Source organism: Paroedura picta, chromosome 12, assembly GCF_049243985.1.
Source record: "Paroedura picta isolate Pp20150507F chromosome 12, Ppicta_v3.0, whole genome shotgun sequence".
Classification (NCBI taxonomy): Eukaryota; Metazoa; Chordata; class Lepidosauria; order Squamata; family Gekkonidae; genus Paroedura; species Paroedura picta.
In genome coordinates this window covers 41,263,525-41,279,667 of record NC_135380.1, presented here as the reverse complement: position 1 = coordinate 41,279,667, position 16,143 = coordinate 41,263,525, and the positions used below count along the sequence as shown (strand labels likewise).

General features: G+C 46.8%; 2 protein-coding genes across 5 annotated transcripts in view; one reads left to right on the top strand and one right to left on the bottom strand.

Annotated features, from left to right (window-relative positions):
- Positions 1-3,952: 3,952 nt before the first annotated feature.
- NAIF1 (nuclear apoptosis inducing factor 1) lies at positions 3,953-14,317 on the bottom strand. 3 transcript variants are annotated; one of them, XM_077305123.1, is made up of 3 exons: positions 13,998-14,317; positions 12,002-12,627; positions 3,953-6,190 (listed from the first exon to the last, which is right to left on the bottom strand). In XM_077305123.1, exons 2-3 carry the CDS (start codon positions 12,504-12,506, stop codon positions 5,718-5,720), a joined length of 978 nt encoding a protein of 325 aa, XP_077161238.1. In that variant the 5' UTR covers positions 12,507-12,627; positions 13,998-14,317; the 3' UTR covers positions 3,953-5,717. The 3 variants fall into 3 exon arrangements, with proteins under 3 accessions (XP_077161238.1, XP_077161236.1, XP_077161239.1); XM_077305121.1 differs by having other exon boundaries at positions 12,002-12,583; positions 13,998-14,315; XM_077305124.1 differs by lacking the exon at positions 13,998-14,317 and adding an exon at positions 13,321-13,952 and having other exon boundaries at positions 12,002-12,583.
- A 2-nt stretch (positions 14,318-14,319) lies between these two features.
- SLC25A25 (solute carrier family 25 member 25) overlaps positions 14,320-16,143 on the top strand; it is a 44,549-nt gene continuing 42,725 nt past the window's right edge. The window contains exon 1 of one of the 2 annotated variants that reach the window (XM_077305116.1): positions 14,320-15,161. In XM_077305116.1, coding sequence (XP_077161231.1) covers positions 14,511-15,161 — 651 coding nt within the window. In that variant the 5' untranslated portion in view covers positions 14,320-14,510. The remainder of the gene's footprint in view (positions 15,162-16,143) is intronic. The other variant, XM_077305117.1, reaches the window with a different exon arrangement.

Below are 16,143 nucleotides of genomic sequence, written 5' to 3'. Positions count from 1 at the left end.
AGATGGCTATCCAGCCTCTGTTTAAACATTTACAAAGATGGAGAACCCACCACCTCCCGAGGAAGCCTGTTCCACTGAGAAACCTCTCTGTCAGAACTTCTTTCAGATGTTTAGATGGAATTTCTTTTGAATTAATTTCATCCCATTGGTTCTGGTCCGTCGCCTATGGGGCAAGAAAGAATAATTCTGCTCCATCCTCTATAATGGCACCCTTTTAAACAGTTGAAGATGGCTATCAGATCCCCTCTCAGTTACCTTGTCTCCAGGCTAAATAGACCAACCTCCCCCAACCTTTCCTCATATGTCTTGGTCTCTAAACCCCTCACCATCTTTGTTGCCCTCCTCTGGACACGCTAGAGTTTGTCTACATCCCTCTTCAAAACCGAACACCACACTCCAAGTAAGGCCGAACCACAGCAGAGTAAAGTGGTACCATTCCGTCCCGTGATCTGGACACTATACTCTGATGCAGCCCAAAATCCCATTTGCCTTTTTAGCCACTGAGTCACACTGCTGACTCCTGTTCAATGTCCAGTCTCTAGATCCATCTTGCACATGCTAGTCTCCCCCATCCTATATTGGTGTATGTGGTTTTTTCTACTTAAACGCAGAACTTTGCATTTGTCCCTATTGAATTTCATTTTATTCAGTTTAGCCCACTTCTCGAGCCATATTAGGATGGCTCAAGTAAGCAGTAATAGAAATTTACTGCCCATGCACTTTTAGGATTTTTAAGTACCAAGCCTTACCTTGACGAGTTGGGGAAACAATGTTTCTTATCCCATGTACTACTTAGCTAAGAAAAGATCAGCAGCAGTATTTACACTTGGCTAGCAAATATTTAGGCACAAGAAAAAGAGTTTAGAATGTAAGAAAAGTTTGTAGAGTTCTTGAAATGCTTTAGAAGATGTTTTAGAGCAGGGGTAGTCAACATATGGGCCTCCAGATGTTCATGGACTACAATTCCCATGAGCCCCTGCCAGCAAATGCTGGCAAGGGCTCATGGGAATTGTAGTCCATGAACATCTGGAGGACCACAGGTTGACTACCCCTGTTTTAGAGGAAGTGGCCAGCATTGCCTGATTGGCTGTCATTTGATGCAGTACTGAGTTTTCAATCAATAATTAAATAAGTTTTACTTTTCCGTAGTGATGCAGTTTTATCAATACAAGTTGTAAATTTTGCTTTAAGTGTCAGCATCATGACCTCACGTAGGAATAGATGCTTTTTATGATCATGATCAACCAAATAAAGATGTAACTTTCTAAAAAGGCATTTTGTGTTACTTGCCTGCCTTGGACCCCTTTGGCTGAACCCATTTTTTTCTCCATCACCAGTACAGGCTGCCTGGGAACGGGGAGATGAATACAGGAGGGGACAGATAAAAGTTGGTTGGGAAGAAAGCAGGAAAAGAGCAGAGGCTATGAAGCTTTTAGGGCAAGAAAAAATAATGCAGGAAAATTAGATCTCCCCGTGCAAGTCTATGCATGTCCTCTGCTTGTATTGTATATCACAGGTTCTCTGAATTTCCAGCTTTCAATAAAATAAAATCTCTGCCTGTTTCATTGTGGAGCTCTGCCTTTCCCCTTCTATCTCTGTAATGAAAAGGGCTAGAAAATTTTTCAAAATATGGGAATTCAGAGAAATTTATACACAGGTTGATTTAAGGAGGGTAGATTTAAACCTTATTGGTTTAAGTTCAGTGGCATATTTAAGATCAAGAAAGTTTATTCAAGATATAAGCATTTGTGTACAATCACATTTCTAGCACACACAAAAGCCTATAACTTGAATACAACTTTGTTGGTCTTAAAGATGCGACTGGACTCAAATTTTTTTTTTGATAATTTTAACAAAATTAAATAGCTGATACTTAAAGGCACCCCTTCCCCAAGTAGTTTTGGGCAGAAGTGGCCAGTAAAAATGTCTTCTATGCAAGCAGGATCAGGAAGATTCCAGACCACGCAGCAGCAATCCAGGTTTTGCTGATATCCTCCCCAGAACATTGCAGCAAAGCAAGTTTGAGAAAAGCCAGGAAAACCCTGGGAGATGTATGAATGAACCACAATGCTGTGGAGAAGCAGGGGGGACCTACTTCCTAACAGTATTAAAGTTGGGTTAAATTCCCACGTGGAAACATACTTCAAATTCTCTCTGTCTGCCAGCACGCTGAAGACACAAATCTAGGGAGCTTTTCACTACCCAAAGGAGTCTCAAAGTGGCTTGCAATCACCTTCCTTTCCTCTTCCCACAACAGACACCGGATAAGGTAGGTTGGCTGAGAGAGTTACTAGCTCAGGGTCACCCAGCTGGCTGCATGTGGAGGAGTGGGAGTCAAACACGATTTGCCAGATTAGAGGCTGCTGCTCTTACCCATGGCACCATGCTTGCTTAAGTACATAGGTTCTTTGGGCAGGGTGGGAAAGCTCCATGTCTGGATTGGACTACAGGCTTCTCTTTTTGTAAAGGTTGCTCATGATCCAGCTACGTACCACAGCGCCTTTGAAATGCTTAACCTTTCTGGGCCAGGAGAGGCTAATGGCAGCACCATTTTAAACTACATTATAAGACACCCCCCATATCTTATCCCTAAGTAATGCTTTGTAGTTACCCACAGAGAAGCACATGCACAAAATTTGGAAACACGTGGAAGCACGTGTGCATAAAGAGCCCTCTCCCCCAACACAAGTATTGTCCCAGATGATATTATCTTTTGAACCTTAACTGGCTTGAAGCTGGTCTTGAAGCTGTCCAGACTGGAGACCACTGAGTTGCAAGCATGTGACAAGAAAGGAAGCCAGATTTAAAGACCACAGCAGAAACAAGTACAGCATCATATGTAGCTAAGGTTGCCATTTCCAGGTTGGGAACTTTTTTGGGGGGGGGAGATCCTGAGGAGGGGGGACTTCAGCAGGTTACAGCACCATAGCATCCATTCTTCAAAGCTGCCTTTGTGTTTGCTCAATCAATGTTGTACTCTTGTGGCTCTTTGGATGCTTGTAGTTCTCCATAAGCATTGACATGCCAGAGTCCCTCTCTAATGCCCTGGCTCTTTGGATGAGCCAGCCTTTGATAGTTGGGGTAAATGAAAAGAGATGATGTTGGTGCAATGACAGTGGCTCTAAAGATGCTTCTGCACCTTGCTCTGAGCATGCAGCAGAGCGAAGAAATAGGGTGGATTGTGCTAAACCCATTTAGAGATATATTTGTTAAAGTTCCCCAGCATAGAGGGAAAAGATGGAAACCGGTTCAGTTAAACCTCTGCTTCCACCCCCAGAGATTTTGTTCTAAGCACAGAGTGAGCATTGAATAAAACAGGCATCTCAAGCCACAATTTGAAGTGGTTCAGTCTGTTCCATTCCACTGCACGTGTAGACAAGTCCTTATTCTGCACTGGATTGGGTTTAAGACTATCTGGAAACCTCACCAGTTTCAGGTGCAGCTGCTGGTGAGACAGTTAGCACTGTGAACACATCTTACCAATGTTGAAAGATTTTGACTTTGTTGACCGTTCAAAGTGCTGGTTCTTGACCTTCAAAATTGCATGGGAAACAGGTTATCTTGCTGATCAACAGCTCCCATTTAAACCTGCACAGTAGCCATGAACTTTGGAAGGTCCGAACCTCTACAAACCTCTTCCTTTAGAGACAAGCTACCAGTGACAGCTGCCCAGGGAGGACTGTAACTGTTCCTGGTTCTTTTACTTAACTTGAATTCCTGTTATATGATTGTTTTAGTGCTCTTCTCTTGGTCCTATGGCTTCCTATTATCATTTGACATAGATTTAGTACTGGCATTTGAGTGTTCTTTTTCTAAATTTTATGGTGGTATCTTTAAAATAAATATTCTCAATTGTCAGTCAACTTTTTGGTTGCCATTGCAAGAACAAACTGTTTGCAATAAATGAGCTGGCCTTACATATTGGCAGATGATCTGTATTCATTAGAATATTTATATGCTGCTTTTCTAACAATATTCATGGCAGCATATCCTTGACAAGTCATATAAAATAGATAAAATAGTTAAAAGCTGTTTAAAACTTACAAGTACGAGGGACAGATTTCAATGCAAAAGGCCTTTTGGAATAAAGAAAGCTGAATCCAGTAAAGAATGCACTGTCTGCAAAGAAAGGGAACCAAATTCCTCCTGAAAAAGCCCTCATGTGGGTCCTCTGTGATCAGATTTCTTCAACAGACCATGTTTGCAATAAAACTTTCTCAACCTACCGCAGAGCACAAGCTGGTATGTGGGGCTGGAGGCAGTCCACCAGATACCTTGGACCCAAGCCATTTATGGCCTCAAAAGTATGCACTACCACTTTGCAATAGGCCCAAAATCACACAAGTAGCAATGTAATTGACACAAGGTAGGAGTGATGTGCTTGCTGTGGCCAGCCACAAGGTTCTGAACCAGTTGAAGCTCCTGAGCTATCTTCAAAGGCAGTCCCACACACAGGGTTCTATGGTAAACCAAGGCATATGTGACCATGGCCAAATTTGACTATTCCAGGAAAGGGTGCAGTTAGTGAACCAACCCATTGGAAAATTGCACATCTGTCTACCCAGATTCACCCAAACTACAAGCTTGCTCGTTTGGGGATGGGGGAGGCAGGGAGGTTTATAATCCCATCCAGGGCAAAAAGAACACCTATTCCAAGGGAAGCTTTAACTGTGACCTGTGCAACCTCCCTTTTATCTGGGTTGAATTTCATTTGGTTAGTCCTCATCCAGTCCCTTACAGCCTGATGCAGCGGTAGATCCGTCTGTTAAGTTTCTCTGCAGCTTCCCTGGATCTTGAGGAGAAACAGTGAACATCTGCATACTCATGACAGAATACCTCAAATCCCTATCTAATCTCTTGCCAGCAGTTCCTTGTAGATGTTAAAAAGCTTGAAAGAGACCAAGGAGCATGGCCAATGGCCAAGAGATTAAGAAGTCTTCCAGCAACAACTTTTTGAAACTTATTTTTCAACATGTAGCATCTACAGCACCAGTAGACTTTAGAAGAGTTGGTTCTTCTATACTGCTTTTCTCTATCCAAAGGAGTCTCAAAGTGGCTTACAATCACCTTCATTTTCCTCTCCCCACAACAGACACCCTGTAAGTTATATGAGGCTGAGAGAGACATTACTGCTCGGTCACAATAGCTTTATCAGTGCTGTGGCGAGCCCAAGGTCACCAAGCTGGTTGCATGTAGAGGAGGAGCAGGGAATCAAACCCAGCTTGCTGGATTAGACGTCTGCACTCCTAACCACCACATCAAGCTGGCTTTAATACCTGTGAGGAATGGATTTATGGCAAACTTAATCAGCTACAGAGTAAGCCCTGGATAAAGGACTCTCTAGAATTGCATCTATTAGTTCTTTTATTGACCCAGGGCTCTCACCATTACTCACAAGGGTTAACCCTTAGCTGAAAAATCCCCAAAGTGACCATTCCTACCACAGTTTTTTTTTTTAAACCAAAGGCTATATTTGTTCCTCCTTTTATATAAAACCTGCTTTCCAAACCTTTTTTTTAAAGGCAGTGTTCATGTGTATACCCAACAAAGGCCATGTTGAAAAACCATGCAAATGTTTTTTGTTTTAAATTTCAGGATGAAGAATGATCTGGGAAATACTTTCAGTTTCTACAGGTAGGCACTGAAACGGTTGGCCCACACCAGCAGGGATGGCGGACTGGCTCCTCTCTCTGAAGTCCATCTCCTAACACGTGCCTTCATTGAATGATACCGTCCTGCTGTCCATTTTGGGCTGCTTGGCCGGCATCTGCGGTCACAGAAGGAGTGGGGGTGTTGCTCTGCAGGAAGCGCCGGAAGTCCTTGATCATGGGGCGAAGGATCTGGATGAGGGCACTCAGAGCAGCCTGCGTCCCTTCCATGGCCTGGGCCTGGCGCTCCTGCGCACACGCTTGCACTTCCTGAGAGCGGCGGATCATCTGCAGGAGGTCATTTTGCTGCTCAAGATGCTGGGCAATCTCCTTGACATGCAGGTTGGTCACCCGCTGCTCCTGCAAAAGTTTTGCCGAGTTGAGGGCTATTCTGCTCTTCAGCTCCTGGGGCTTCATGGAGACCTCTGCCTGCTGGGCCATCATCTCCAAGGGTGCTTCAGTGGCGACGGAAGTTGGGGGCTCCGACGTGCAGTACTCCACAACGCCATCCTCTAAACTGTGGTAGGTGGTCTCTGCTGGAACTAGAAAGAGAGAGGGAAGTTCAGTGAAAGAGGCCAGAGTCTTCAGACTGGTTGGCTCTGCGCTGAACTGGGTGGCTGGCTGCCTAAGTGATCAGAAATTTGATGCTGGTGCCTTGAAGCATTTGGTCATCTTTTACCACACTCTGTCAAGAAATTTGGGGGCAGTCTTTGATGCTTCCCTTACTATGAAGGCTCAGATAATAATGTAGCTCATCATGAATTTTACTATTCGAGTTCTATCTGGGCCCGGAAGAACTAGCCACAGTGATCTATATGACAGTCACCTCTAGATTGGGCCTCTGTAATTCACGCTACTTGGTCCTACCCTTGACTATGATCCAAAAATTACAGCTGGTACTGAATGTGGCTGAATGGGTCCTACGGGGATCCCATGGTGGGCTCATATTCAACCTGCTCTGCACCAGCTGCGTTGGTTGCCAGTGGAGTTTTGGATCAAGTTCAAGGTGCTGGTATTAACCTTTAAGATCTTGTGTGATCTGGGCCCTGCATATCTAGGGGACTGCTTCCCACAGTATGTCCCCAAGACAAGAGAACACTAAGATCTGCAAATACCAATTTACTGGTGATCCCTGGCCCCAGAGAAATCCGACTGGTAGAATGAGCTACCAACTGAGATCCAGGCCTTGATGGAACTAGGGAGGTTCCTCAGGGCCTGTAAAATGGTGCTCTTCCACCAGGAAAACTGATATTGGTTGTCTGGAGAGCAAGTGTAAACAGGAGATCTCCAGGTGCCACCTAGAGGTTGGAAACCCTACCACCACTACACTCTACCACTTACAAAATATAGCTGTCCTCTTGTCCAGCTATCCCCAACCCCTGATCCAGGGACCGGGGCTGGTTTGTGGGTCAGTTGGTACCAGGCCGCGGCTCTTCCTCCCCAGCTGCTGCCTCGGGGGTTGCCCTGCCATTCTGCCACCAGCTCACCTTTGGTGCTCTCCGGTGGCCGCTGTGGCTGGGGCTCCCCCTCGGTGTGGCACTGCACAGCTGCTGCTGGCAGTGCCCCCTAGTCGGTGGCAGGAAGTCAGGGGCACTGGCGGGAAAGCAAGCGGCGCAGGGGCTCAGGCAGCAGCTGTGACGTCCCTCAGCAAATGATTATCCCGCCCGGGCCTCAGTAAAATTGTCAAGTGTTGACCAGTCCCCGGTGATAAAAAGGCTGGGGACCACTGCGTCTTGTCCACATCTTGTCTTAGGGCAGTCTTCTGCCAAGCTACTCACCCTGAGCAAGCTGATTTAAATCAGCTCTATTGCAAGACCAATGAGGGTATTTACAGATAGTGAAATACCCAACAGTTGCAAAGAATAAATCATCAATGTTTGGCAGACACAAGAGTTAGTATGGCTTTCCTTAAGTTCTTTTCAGAGGAAATGGTAGGTACTTAGAGTGCTCTAAAACAGTGGTCCCCAACCTTTTTGTCACCGGGGACCGGTCAACACTTGACAATTTTACTTAGGCCCGGGGGGAGGCTAGTCTTTACTGAGGGACATCGCCGCCACCTGAGCCCCTGCTCCACTTGCTTTCCCGCCGGCGCCCCTGACTTCCCGCCACCCACTGGGGTTGCTGCCAGCAGCAGCTGCACAGTGCCATGCCGAGGGGGAGCCCCAGCCATGGCGGCCACCGGAGAGCACCAAAGGTGAGCCAGCAGCAAAGTGGCAGGGCAGCCACTGAGGCAGCACCTGGGGTGGAGGACAAGGAGAAGCCGCAGCCCGGTACCAACTGATCTCCGGACCGGGACCGGTCCCCGGACCAGGGGTTGGGGACCACTGCTCTAAAAGATAGAAGTGAAGAAGGGAATATAATATTGAAGATCTTCCTTCCTCATCAAAGGCTTCTGAGTTAACATATAAGCAACATAGGGTTGGGTCCTGTCTAAATTATGAACACAAAAGTGTAGTTTCCCAACCTTCTTCCCAAAGTCCCAGATGCCACAACATGTGGATGAGGCTGACCCAGTAGTTGTTTACTTAGAATTCCAAAAAGCTTTTGATAAAGTTATCAAAGGCTCCCAAGTAAATTTAGCAGTCATGGGATAGGAGGACAAATCCTCTTGTGCATTAAAAGAACTGGTAACTTAACAGGAAACAGAGAGTAAGTACAAATGTGGAAGGGAGTGAGCTGTGGAGTACTAGATCTGGTGCTTTTTAACTTGTTCATTAATGATTTGGAATTGCAAGTAAACAGTGCATTGGCTAAGTTTGCAGATAATATTAAATTGTTTATGGCAATAAGAACCAGGGAGGTCCGTGAGGGGATCTGTTGAGGCTGGACGAATAGGTGTCAATGTGGCAAATATTCACTGGAGCAAAAAATCCTAACTAAATACATAAACACTGAGGGGACCCAAACAAGTGGTAACTGGTCAGGAGAGAGATCTTGAGTTGAGATAGATAACCCACTGAAGATGTTGACTCAATATACAACTGTGATAAAAAAGGCAAATGCTATGGATTATTAGGAAGGGGATTGAAAACAAATCAGCCAGTATCATAATGGGTTCTTGTTACTCAAAGAGTAATTAACATGTGACATAAATAACACATCGCAAGAAGCATTGGCAGCTACAAGCATTGTCTTAAGAAGGAATTGGATAAATATATGGTGTCCTTCGGTGGCAATGCATAGATTGTTTGGGGAACATATGCTCTATATTCTTAGTGCTGGGGCAACAATGGGAGGACTTCTGAAGTTCTGGCTCTGCTAGCAGACCTCCTGGGTTTTGGTCCCTGTATGACACAGTGTTGGACTAGATGGGCCATTGACCTGATCCATCATGTCTCCTCTCATGTTCTTATCAGTGGATAAGAAAGGGAAAAAATAACCTATCCAAACCATTGTGTTTTTTATCAAGATGAAACTTCAACAATTAATCAAACAGTTGCATGCTGTTGTTTCAGCAATGACAACAGACGTTCAGACAGCTCCATGACTCATCATCACCAAGGAACTAAGCATCAGGATCCAGGGGGCTACTACTCTGCAGTTTTCAACCTTGTTGGATTATCAACAAGACTGCATCACGTAGTAAATTAGCAGACAGACTGCATAATCCTATGCAGTTTCTCCAATCTAAGCCTATTAAAACGAGCAGGCTTAGCATAGAGTAGTGGCACTCACTCCATCGCTCACAGACTGCCACATTTGTTACCACTATCAACTTGAAGAGCCACAACTATAATCTATTAAATCATCAGATGACCTTTGAGCACATAGGTGGGGTGCCAAGCAGATCCTCAGCCATTGAGCCACTGGCCCTATGCTGCTTCCTTTTGTCTGGTGTTGGAAGAGACAGCATGATTAGTACCTTTTTCTGTGCTGAGCAGGAACCACCAGCCAATCACAGGTCCCCATCAGACACTGGCCTTAGCCATTCTGCTGAAGCCTGGAAGAGGTGCCATGTTGGGGACAGCTCACTAGTGGCATGTGAAAGAGCAACATGTGGCTCTCCAAAAAGCTTGCAAAGTGCACTCTTACAGGACATCCCCCCTTGTGCCATTAAAGAGAGTGTTTGTGTGTGAGTGAAATGATACTGGGCTACTTGCCAATGTCAGCTACTGCTCTAGAAACTATTTGGTAGGGATGGCAAAACTGTGGTCTCCAGATTGTTCATGGACTACAGTCCCCATGACCCCCCTGCCCATTGGCCATTTTGGCAGGAGCTCATGGTAATACCACAGAGTTTCTACAGGATCAGTTGATGTGCTGACATCCCATATAGTCAGCGCATAGCCAGACATTATTTCCGCCTTCTACTTAAAGGATTCTGGGTCACTACCTGGCATCTCTACTACGCAGTAAGTATCATTGGGCTGAAGTGAGAAAGCTAACAAGGAATCATACAGATATGCAAGTCCTTATCAGGCTTGTTTTCCCATTAGGAAGAATTCAGAAGTCTTCCTCTGTGCTCTCCTCTGACCACCCTTGCCCCCATACCTGGAAAAGAGGGTACTTATAGATGCATTTCAGCATGGACACCCTGCCCCCCCCAGTTTGGACACCAGGAGCCAAATACTCATATCAGCCTAATTAATTCCTATTATAAAACAGGCCAAATTTCTAGAATTCTAAGACCCTGCTCAACGTTTATCCCTCAAGGTATGAAGATCTGAACCTAAGCAAAATTACTCATCAAATAAAGCAAACTGTGACATTTTTATACAGCGATGATCAGATCAAAATCCATCTGTATAAGTGTTCCCATGTTACATTTCCATCTAGATGAGCCATATGGAAGGGCCGTATAGAAATAAAATAGAATAAATAAATAAATAGATTGTTCTTGTAGTAATTTGTTTGAGGTGCTAGTTATTAGGCATGAAAAGGGTGGTTTAATCTATCCCTGACAGTTCCTAAACAGAAAAGGGTGGTTTAATCTATCCATGTCAGAACCTAAACAGTTCCACAGGGCCTGTAAAAGGGAGCTCCTCTGCCAGGCATTTGGTTGAGGTCGACCCAAAACACCGCTTCCAGCTGGCCCTCAAGCTCCCCCCGCTACGACTGACACTAATCGGTTTTACCCACTGGGTCCCAGTAAGAGTTGAGCTGAGGCTCTTGCAATTTCCATTTTATAATGTTATTGTTATGATTTTGTTATTATTGTTATAATGTTATTACTGTTATCACCTGTAACCATATGTTATCTGTATCTTTTCCTGTTTTCTGTAAACCGCCCTGAGCCCTCGGGGAGGGCAGCATATAAATAAATAAATAAATAAATAAAGTTGGTTTAATTTAATCTAATGAAATCAGATTTTGGCTAAGCAAGGTGTTTAGACTAAGATCTGGCCTCTCAGGCTTCTCTTCCTTCCCTTTTGGAGAAGACCATGTATCAGAGGGATATTACTGGGACTGTTGTGAGAAGCCTAGCATTTCAAGGAGTGTACATTAGGGAACAAAGATAAATCCACTTATAAGAATGTCCCCATGACTGCCACTTCAGTCAGCAGGTAGATCTTCTTGCAAAAAGGCTCCTACACAGCTTGAAGCTGTGGCATTGGGTCCTTATGTGTGAGAATATATGGTAAGTAGATATTATAGCTTGCAGAGCAATTAACTGCCTAAATGTGGAAATATTGGTCTATTTCAGTAAGGGTTCGGAAGATAGGCAAGACGTTGCAAGGCCAAGATTACAAAGAGTTGCCAAGGAAACAGATTATAGCAGGTCCAGATACCCACAGTTCTGCCAGCATATGCCATACCACAGGCTGCCAGCTGCAGATAATGTGTAAGGTAATATGAATTAATGAAGTAAATCAACAAAACACAGGCTGGCCACCAGAATCTGATATGTTGTAAAGACGTCTGGTTCCAGAATCAGCAATCATGTAATTCTTAAGCAGAACAGACTCTTCTCTCCAAGATTTACAGACGGAAGTTTTATGCTGAGGCAGATTTCACCTACATAGAACCCATCTACTTTCTAAATTACTCAGCTTTCCACATCTTTTCCCAATCATAAATCATGTTGAGGAAATCAACTTTTCCGTTGCTGAGAGTGTCTGTCTGTCTGTCCTTACAGATTTATCACAGTTTTCATGGACTTTGAGCTTACTTTGTCAAGTGTACACAACTGCGCCTGATGAAGTATGTGCCAGCCCCACTTACGTCATACTAAATCTACTCATTTGGGCTGTCACAAGACTCCACGTAAGGGTGTATTAGTTTCAGTAAAAATGTCAACTCTGCTAATCTCGCTGGCAGCACATGGAAAATTAACACACAGGAATTGATCCCCCTTAAGCAGAACACTTCTGAACTGGCCAGAAGTGCTGCGGCTGTATAAATGACTCACTTACTCTGGGTAAGAGTAACAGTAGTAGCTGCAGCTGTGATAGGAATATCAGACCCATCTGCAGCGGTGCAGTCTCCAGCAGGTAGGCTTATAATGGTGGCTTCTCCCAGCAGGTTACAAATGCGTTGTTGCATGGGCGTGAGTATAACGGGAGCAGCTGTTGCACCAGTTGGCTCCTCCACATCTGGGCCCTCACCCGTTCCATCGTGGCCATCGCCACCTCCCTCCATTGCAGCTCGGACCTGGGCCACCTTACGCCGCACTTCAGTCTTGAGGTCTGACCATTTCTTCTTGACCTCATGCAGCTCCCGACGGCATGTGGCCACGGCATTGACACGCCGTTGGATATTGTGCCAAGCAGATGCCTTGGCAGCCAGGGATACACCCGCGTTGAAGTGGTTGATTAGCAGATGCTTGCTCCGCTCTAGTTCCTCCACAATGATTTCCACCTCCCGCTCTGAGAAGTTCATCTTCCGCTTTTTAGCTGGTGGCGCTGGGGGAGAGGACATTGCCACAGGACACCCAAGACAAACTGGAAAGTTGCGAGCTCACAGTCACGTCCAGAGACAAACCAGGGTGACGAAATCTGAGGAAATAGCAGGCAACCAAGTGACAATGGAATGGAACAAGCTGACGAAAGCAAGAAAAGGATGGAAGATTATGTTAGGCCGGTTGACCAAGGCAGGGATGCTTTATGAGTGGAAACATGGCCAAGATCTAAGTTCAACAGAGTTTTAGTAAAAAAAACTGGCAACAAAAACTTAGAATTGCATTTAGAGAGATCTGTATGCTCAAAGTGGTAGACTGAAACCTCAGAATACAGAGACTAGTTTGGTCAAAAGCAAGCATCTTGGTTGATGACAAGCAGATATCAGATGGAAGCTTTAACATGGCTGCTTTGTGGAAGTTCTATAGCTGGTTGAGATGAAGAGAGAAAATGGATGATATATAGGAAATGGGGACAGGAAACACAGGGGGACATATAGGGTGGAAGGGTGCTCTCTAACTATTGAAGATGCAGGAAAAATGACTGAAGTCTCTAGGATAAATGAGTGGGGCAGGAAAGAGATGAGATGCAAACACAAGACATACAAAAGTACACATGGGCACAGAAGACCAATGTTGTGAACAATAAGCTCAATTGAACAGTGTGGCCTATTTCTGTGTAAAGTAGCACAGGATTGCAGCAATCGAATGTAAATAAAAGAATTGAAAGTCATTCTCAAAAGCAAATTTTGACAATTGAACAGTACACAGTATAAAACTGTTTTCAAATGAATGCTTCATCAGAATCTACTGTCATATCAGCATCCAAGAACTTACTGAGAATCATCCTTCTTCCAAATTGCTCATTTCATGTCTTCCACCTGGAGACAGGCATCCCTGTCTACATGGGTGGCCAAACTGTGGCTCCCCAGATGTCCATGGACTACAATTGCATGGTTCCCTGCTGACAGTGGGTCATGGTAATTGTAGTCCATAGACATCTGGAAAGCCAGTTTGGCCACCTCTGTGCTAGAACGCAAACAGGAATCCATACGGTGCAGCTGGGTGGGTTGGTGAGTGTGTGTGGGGGGGAAGAGTGAAGAAAGAGGAAAATACGAGGTAGGGGGATGCACAGACAGTGAAAATGCAGGAAAATTGAGGATGCAAAGAAGACTCAATTAAATTAGGAATTGGAGGGGGGAGACCTAGGAAGGCGCTTAACAGGAGAGGAAATGGGGGCTACAATAAAAGGAGACTGAGGAAGGGCTGGGGGGGGGGGGCTAAAGAGACCTAGATGAGAAGCTGAAAGGAATTCATGCAGGGCCCAAACCCTTCAGGCCCACAGGGAAGGGGTTTCTCGGCCCCCCACCCCGGGGGGACAAACAGCCTCAGGAAGGCCCGGAGCCTGCTAGGCCCGAGGGTCCTCTACGACCCCCCCTCAGGAATCTCTCTGGACCCTGCTTCCTCCCGCCCCCTCCCCCTGAAGAGAGATAACAGTTACGCAAATTGCGTACCGCGGCCGCCCGGCGGAACCCGCGCCAAAGAGAGCGTCTAGTTTGCGGCAGTGGCGTAATGGCTTCTAGAATCTGCCTTTCTCGCCTCTCTTCTCGCATTGGGCCACGGTCCTGCCTATCAAGGATCCGGGTTGGTACCCTTCGCCGCTGCCATTGGCTAGGTGCTGGACGCGGAGCCTGCCCCTCGCGTCGTTTTGAGAGGTCTAGCCGGTTGGCCCGGCCTCCAGCCTGTGTTCTCGCCCGTCTTGCGAGAGCAAGGGGTTGTTCTGTCACGCATTGGGTGTGGGGCTTGTCCGTCAAGCTTCAAACACCTCAAACCCGCCCGTGAGTGATATTTCGTCAAGTTCCGCCTTCCGACTCGTTCCGACATGTACTATTGGTTCTCAGCGTTGCAGTCGGGCTATCCAATAGGTGACCTTGTCTTTGACGAAGACAATTTTTTCCTCCAATTGCCTCACAGCGTCCGCCCTCCTCTTGCTCTCATTGGCCTACGAAAACCTAGACGGCGCCGAAATGCCAGCCTGGAGTCACAGCGGAAAACCCCGCCGGCCGGGCGTGCGTAACCGAAAAGATCACGTGCCCCATGACATCATCACTCTCCCCGCTCGCCCTTTAAAAACTCCCATCCTGTCTAGACAAGAGTGTGTCGTCCGTCCCCATCCTTTCTTCCGATTGGGTGGGAGGAGGCGAGTCACGTGCCGGGCTTCGGCCTGTGTGTTCCTCCAGCGAGCCTCCGGGCCCGGCGCGAGCCGCCTGGCTAGCCAATCGGCGAGCGGCGCGCGCAGCCCGGGTGGGCGGCCGTTGCGCGTGAGGGGAAGGCCGGCTCGCTTCCGTTGGGCGAGGACGCCATTTACCGGCGAACGGCTCTGTGAGGCGGCTATGCCGGTCGGCGCTCGGCGGTCGCTGGCCTCCCCGGTGGTGAGCGGTGTCCTCTGTCAGTGCGGCGGTGGGGCCGCCGCGGCCACGTCGACTCCCACGACTTCCGGGCAGCTGCCGGCGAGCGAGGCGAGCGGCTTCCCCCCGTCCTATCTCCTGGAACAGGAGCGGCGCGTCCACAGCCTCTTCCTCCTGCTCGACGTGAACCGCGACGGCGCCCTTTGCGTCCACGACCTGGCGGTGGGGCTGGGCCGGCTCGGACTCCACCGCTCGGAGAGAGACTTGTGGGTGAGTCGGGCGGGGTGGTGATGGTGGTGGCGGGACAGAGCGCAGCCGGGCGTGGGGAGGAGGACTCCCCTTGATGCCTTCAGCTGCGAAATTCGCTGGATGATCTCAGGCCAGTGCCTCTCTCTTTCTCAGCCCTCGCCTACCTCGCAGGGTTGTTGTAAGGACGGAAGAGGCAGAGGAGAGCCATTTACGCCTCTCGGGAGAAGCGTAGGGCAATAATCTTTTTAAAGCATTTTTATAGCCCTTTGGCAATGAAAACAAGCAGGGCATTTCTGCCCTGTAAGTATACGATGAGGCTCTGAACCTGATACGCTGCCGAGTGCTCAGGAATATCTTTTTAGAATTTAAAAAAAACCTATATATTTTTTAAAGTTTGACCAGAAAGTTTCTGATCCACACGATGATTTGTATCCGAGTTACTGATTTCTGGTTCTTTGCACTGGGGCAGGAGACTTGCCTCCTGTTCTTGCCCTGGAAGGCAACCTGTGTCTTGGCTGACAATACAGGTTGGTCACACATAACTGAATGACTCATGACAGAATCGGAAATGGATCCTGTTAGGGAGGAAGATCGTCTTGGAATGCGTAGGGCTGATGTGTAGAGCATGGGAGGACCAGGCTTCTTCCTTGGGCAATGACGTTCTTCTTGATTTTGTTGTGCCTTGCCGTAAGGTAAGTTGGCATTAAAAACTGAGAGCTAGGCTAGTTTACTGGGGTGTAAGTCTCAAGGGATTCAATGGGGCTTCCTGCGAAGAGGCACAATTATTCTGGGTGAACTTTCTTGCATCATGATTCTTGGAAGAAAGCTCTGCTGAGCATACCATGAGTCTTACTTACAAGCGAATATGCGGACAGTTGCAATCAGATTCTTATATAGCTCCTGGGGTGTGGTTGGAAGGCAGGTGATATAGCCACCTGGCTGCAGCAAAGTGATTTTGCATCTCATCAATGGCTGGACAGGACATCTAGGAAATCCTGTCTAT

What these genes read in the sequence shown, in the direction of transcription:
- NAIF1 (XM_077305123.1), bottom strand. Translation starts at nt 12,506, where the DNA reads ATGTCCTCTCCCCCAGCGCCACCAGCTAAAAAGCGGAAGATGAACTTC. An exon ending in TACTGTTACTCTTACCCAGA is followed by an intron (nt 6,191 to 12,001) that starts GTAAGTGAGTCA and finishes CTCTCTTTCTAG; the next exon opens with TTCCAGCAGAGACCACCTAC.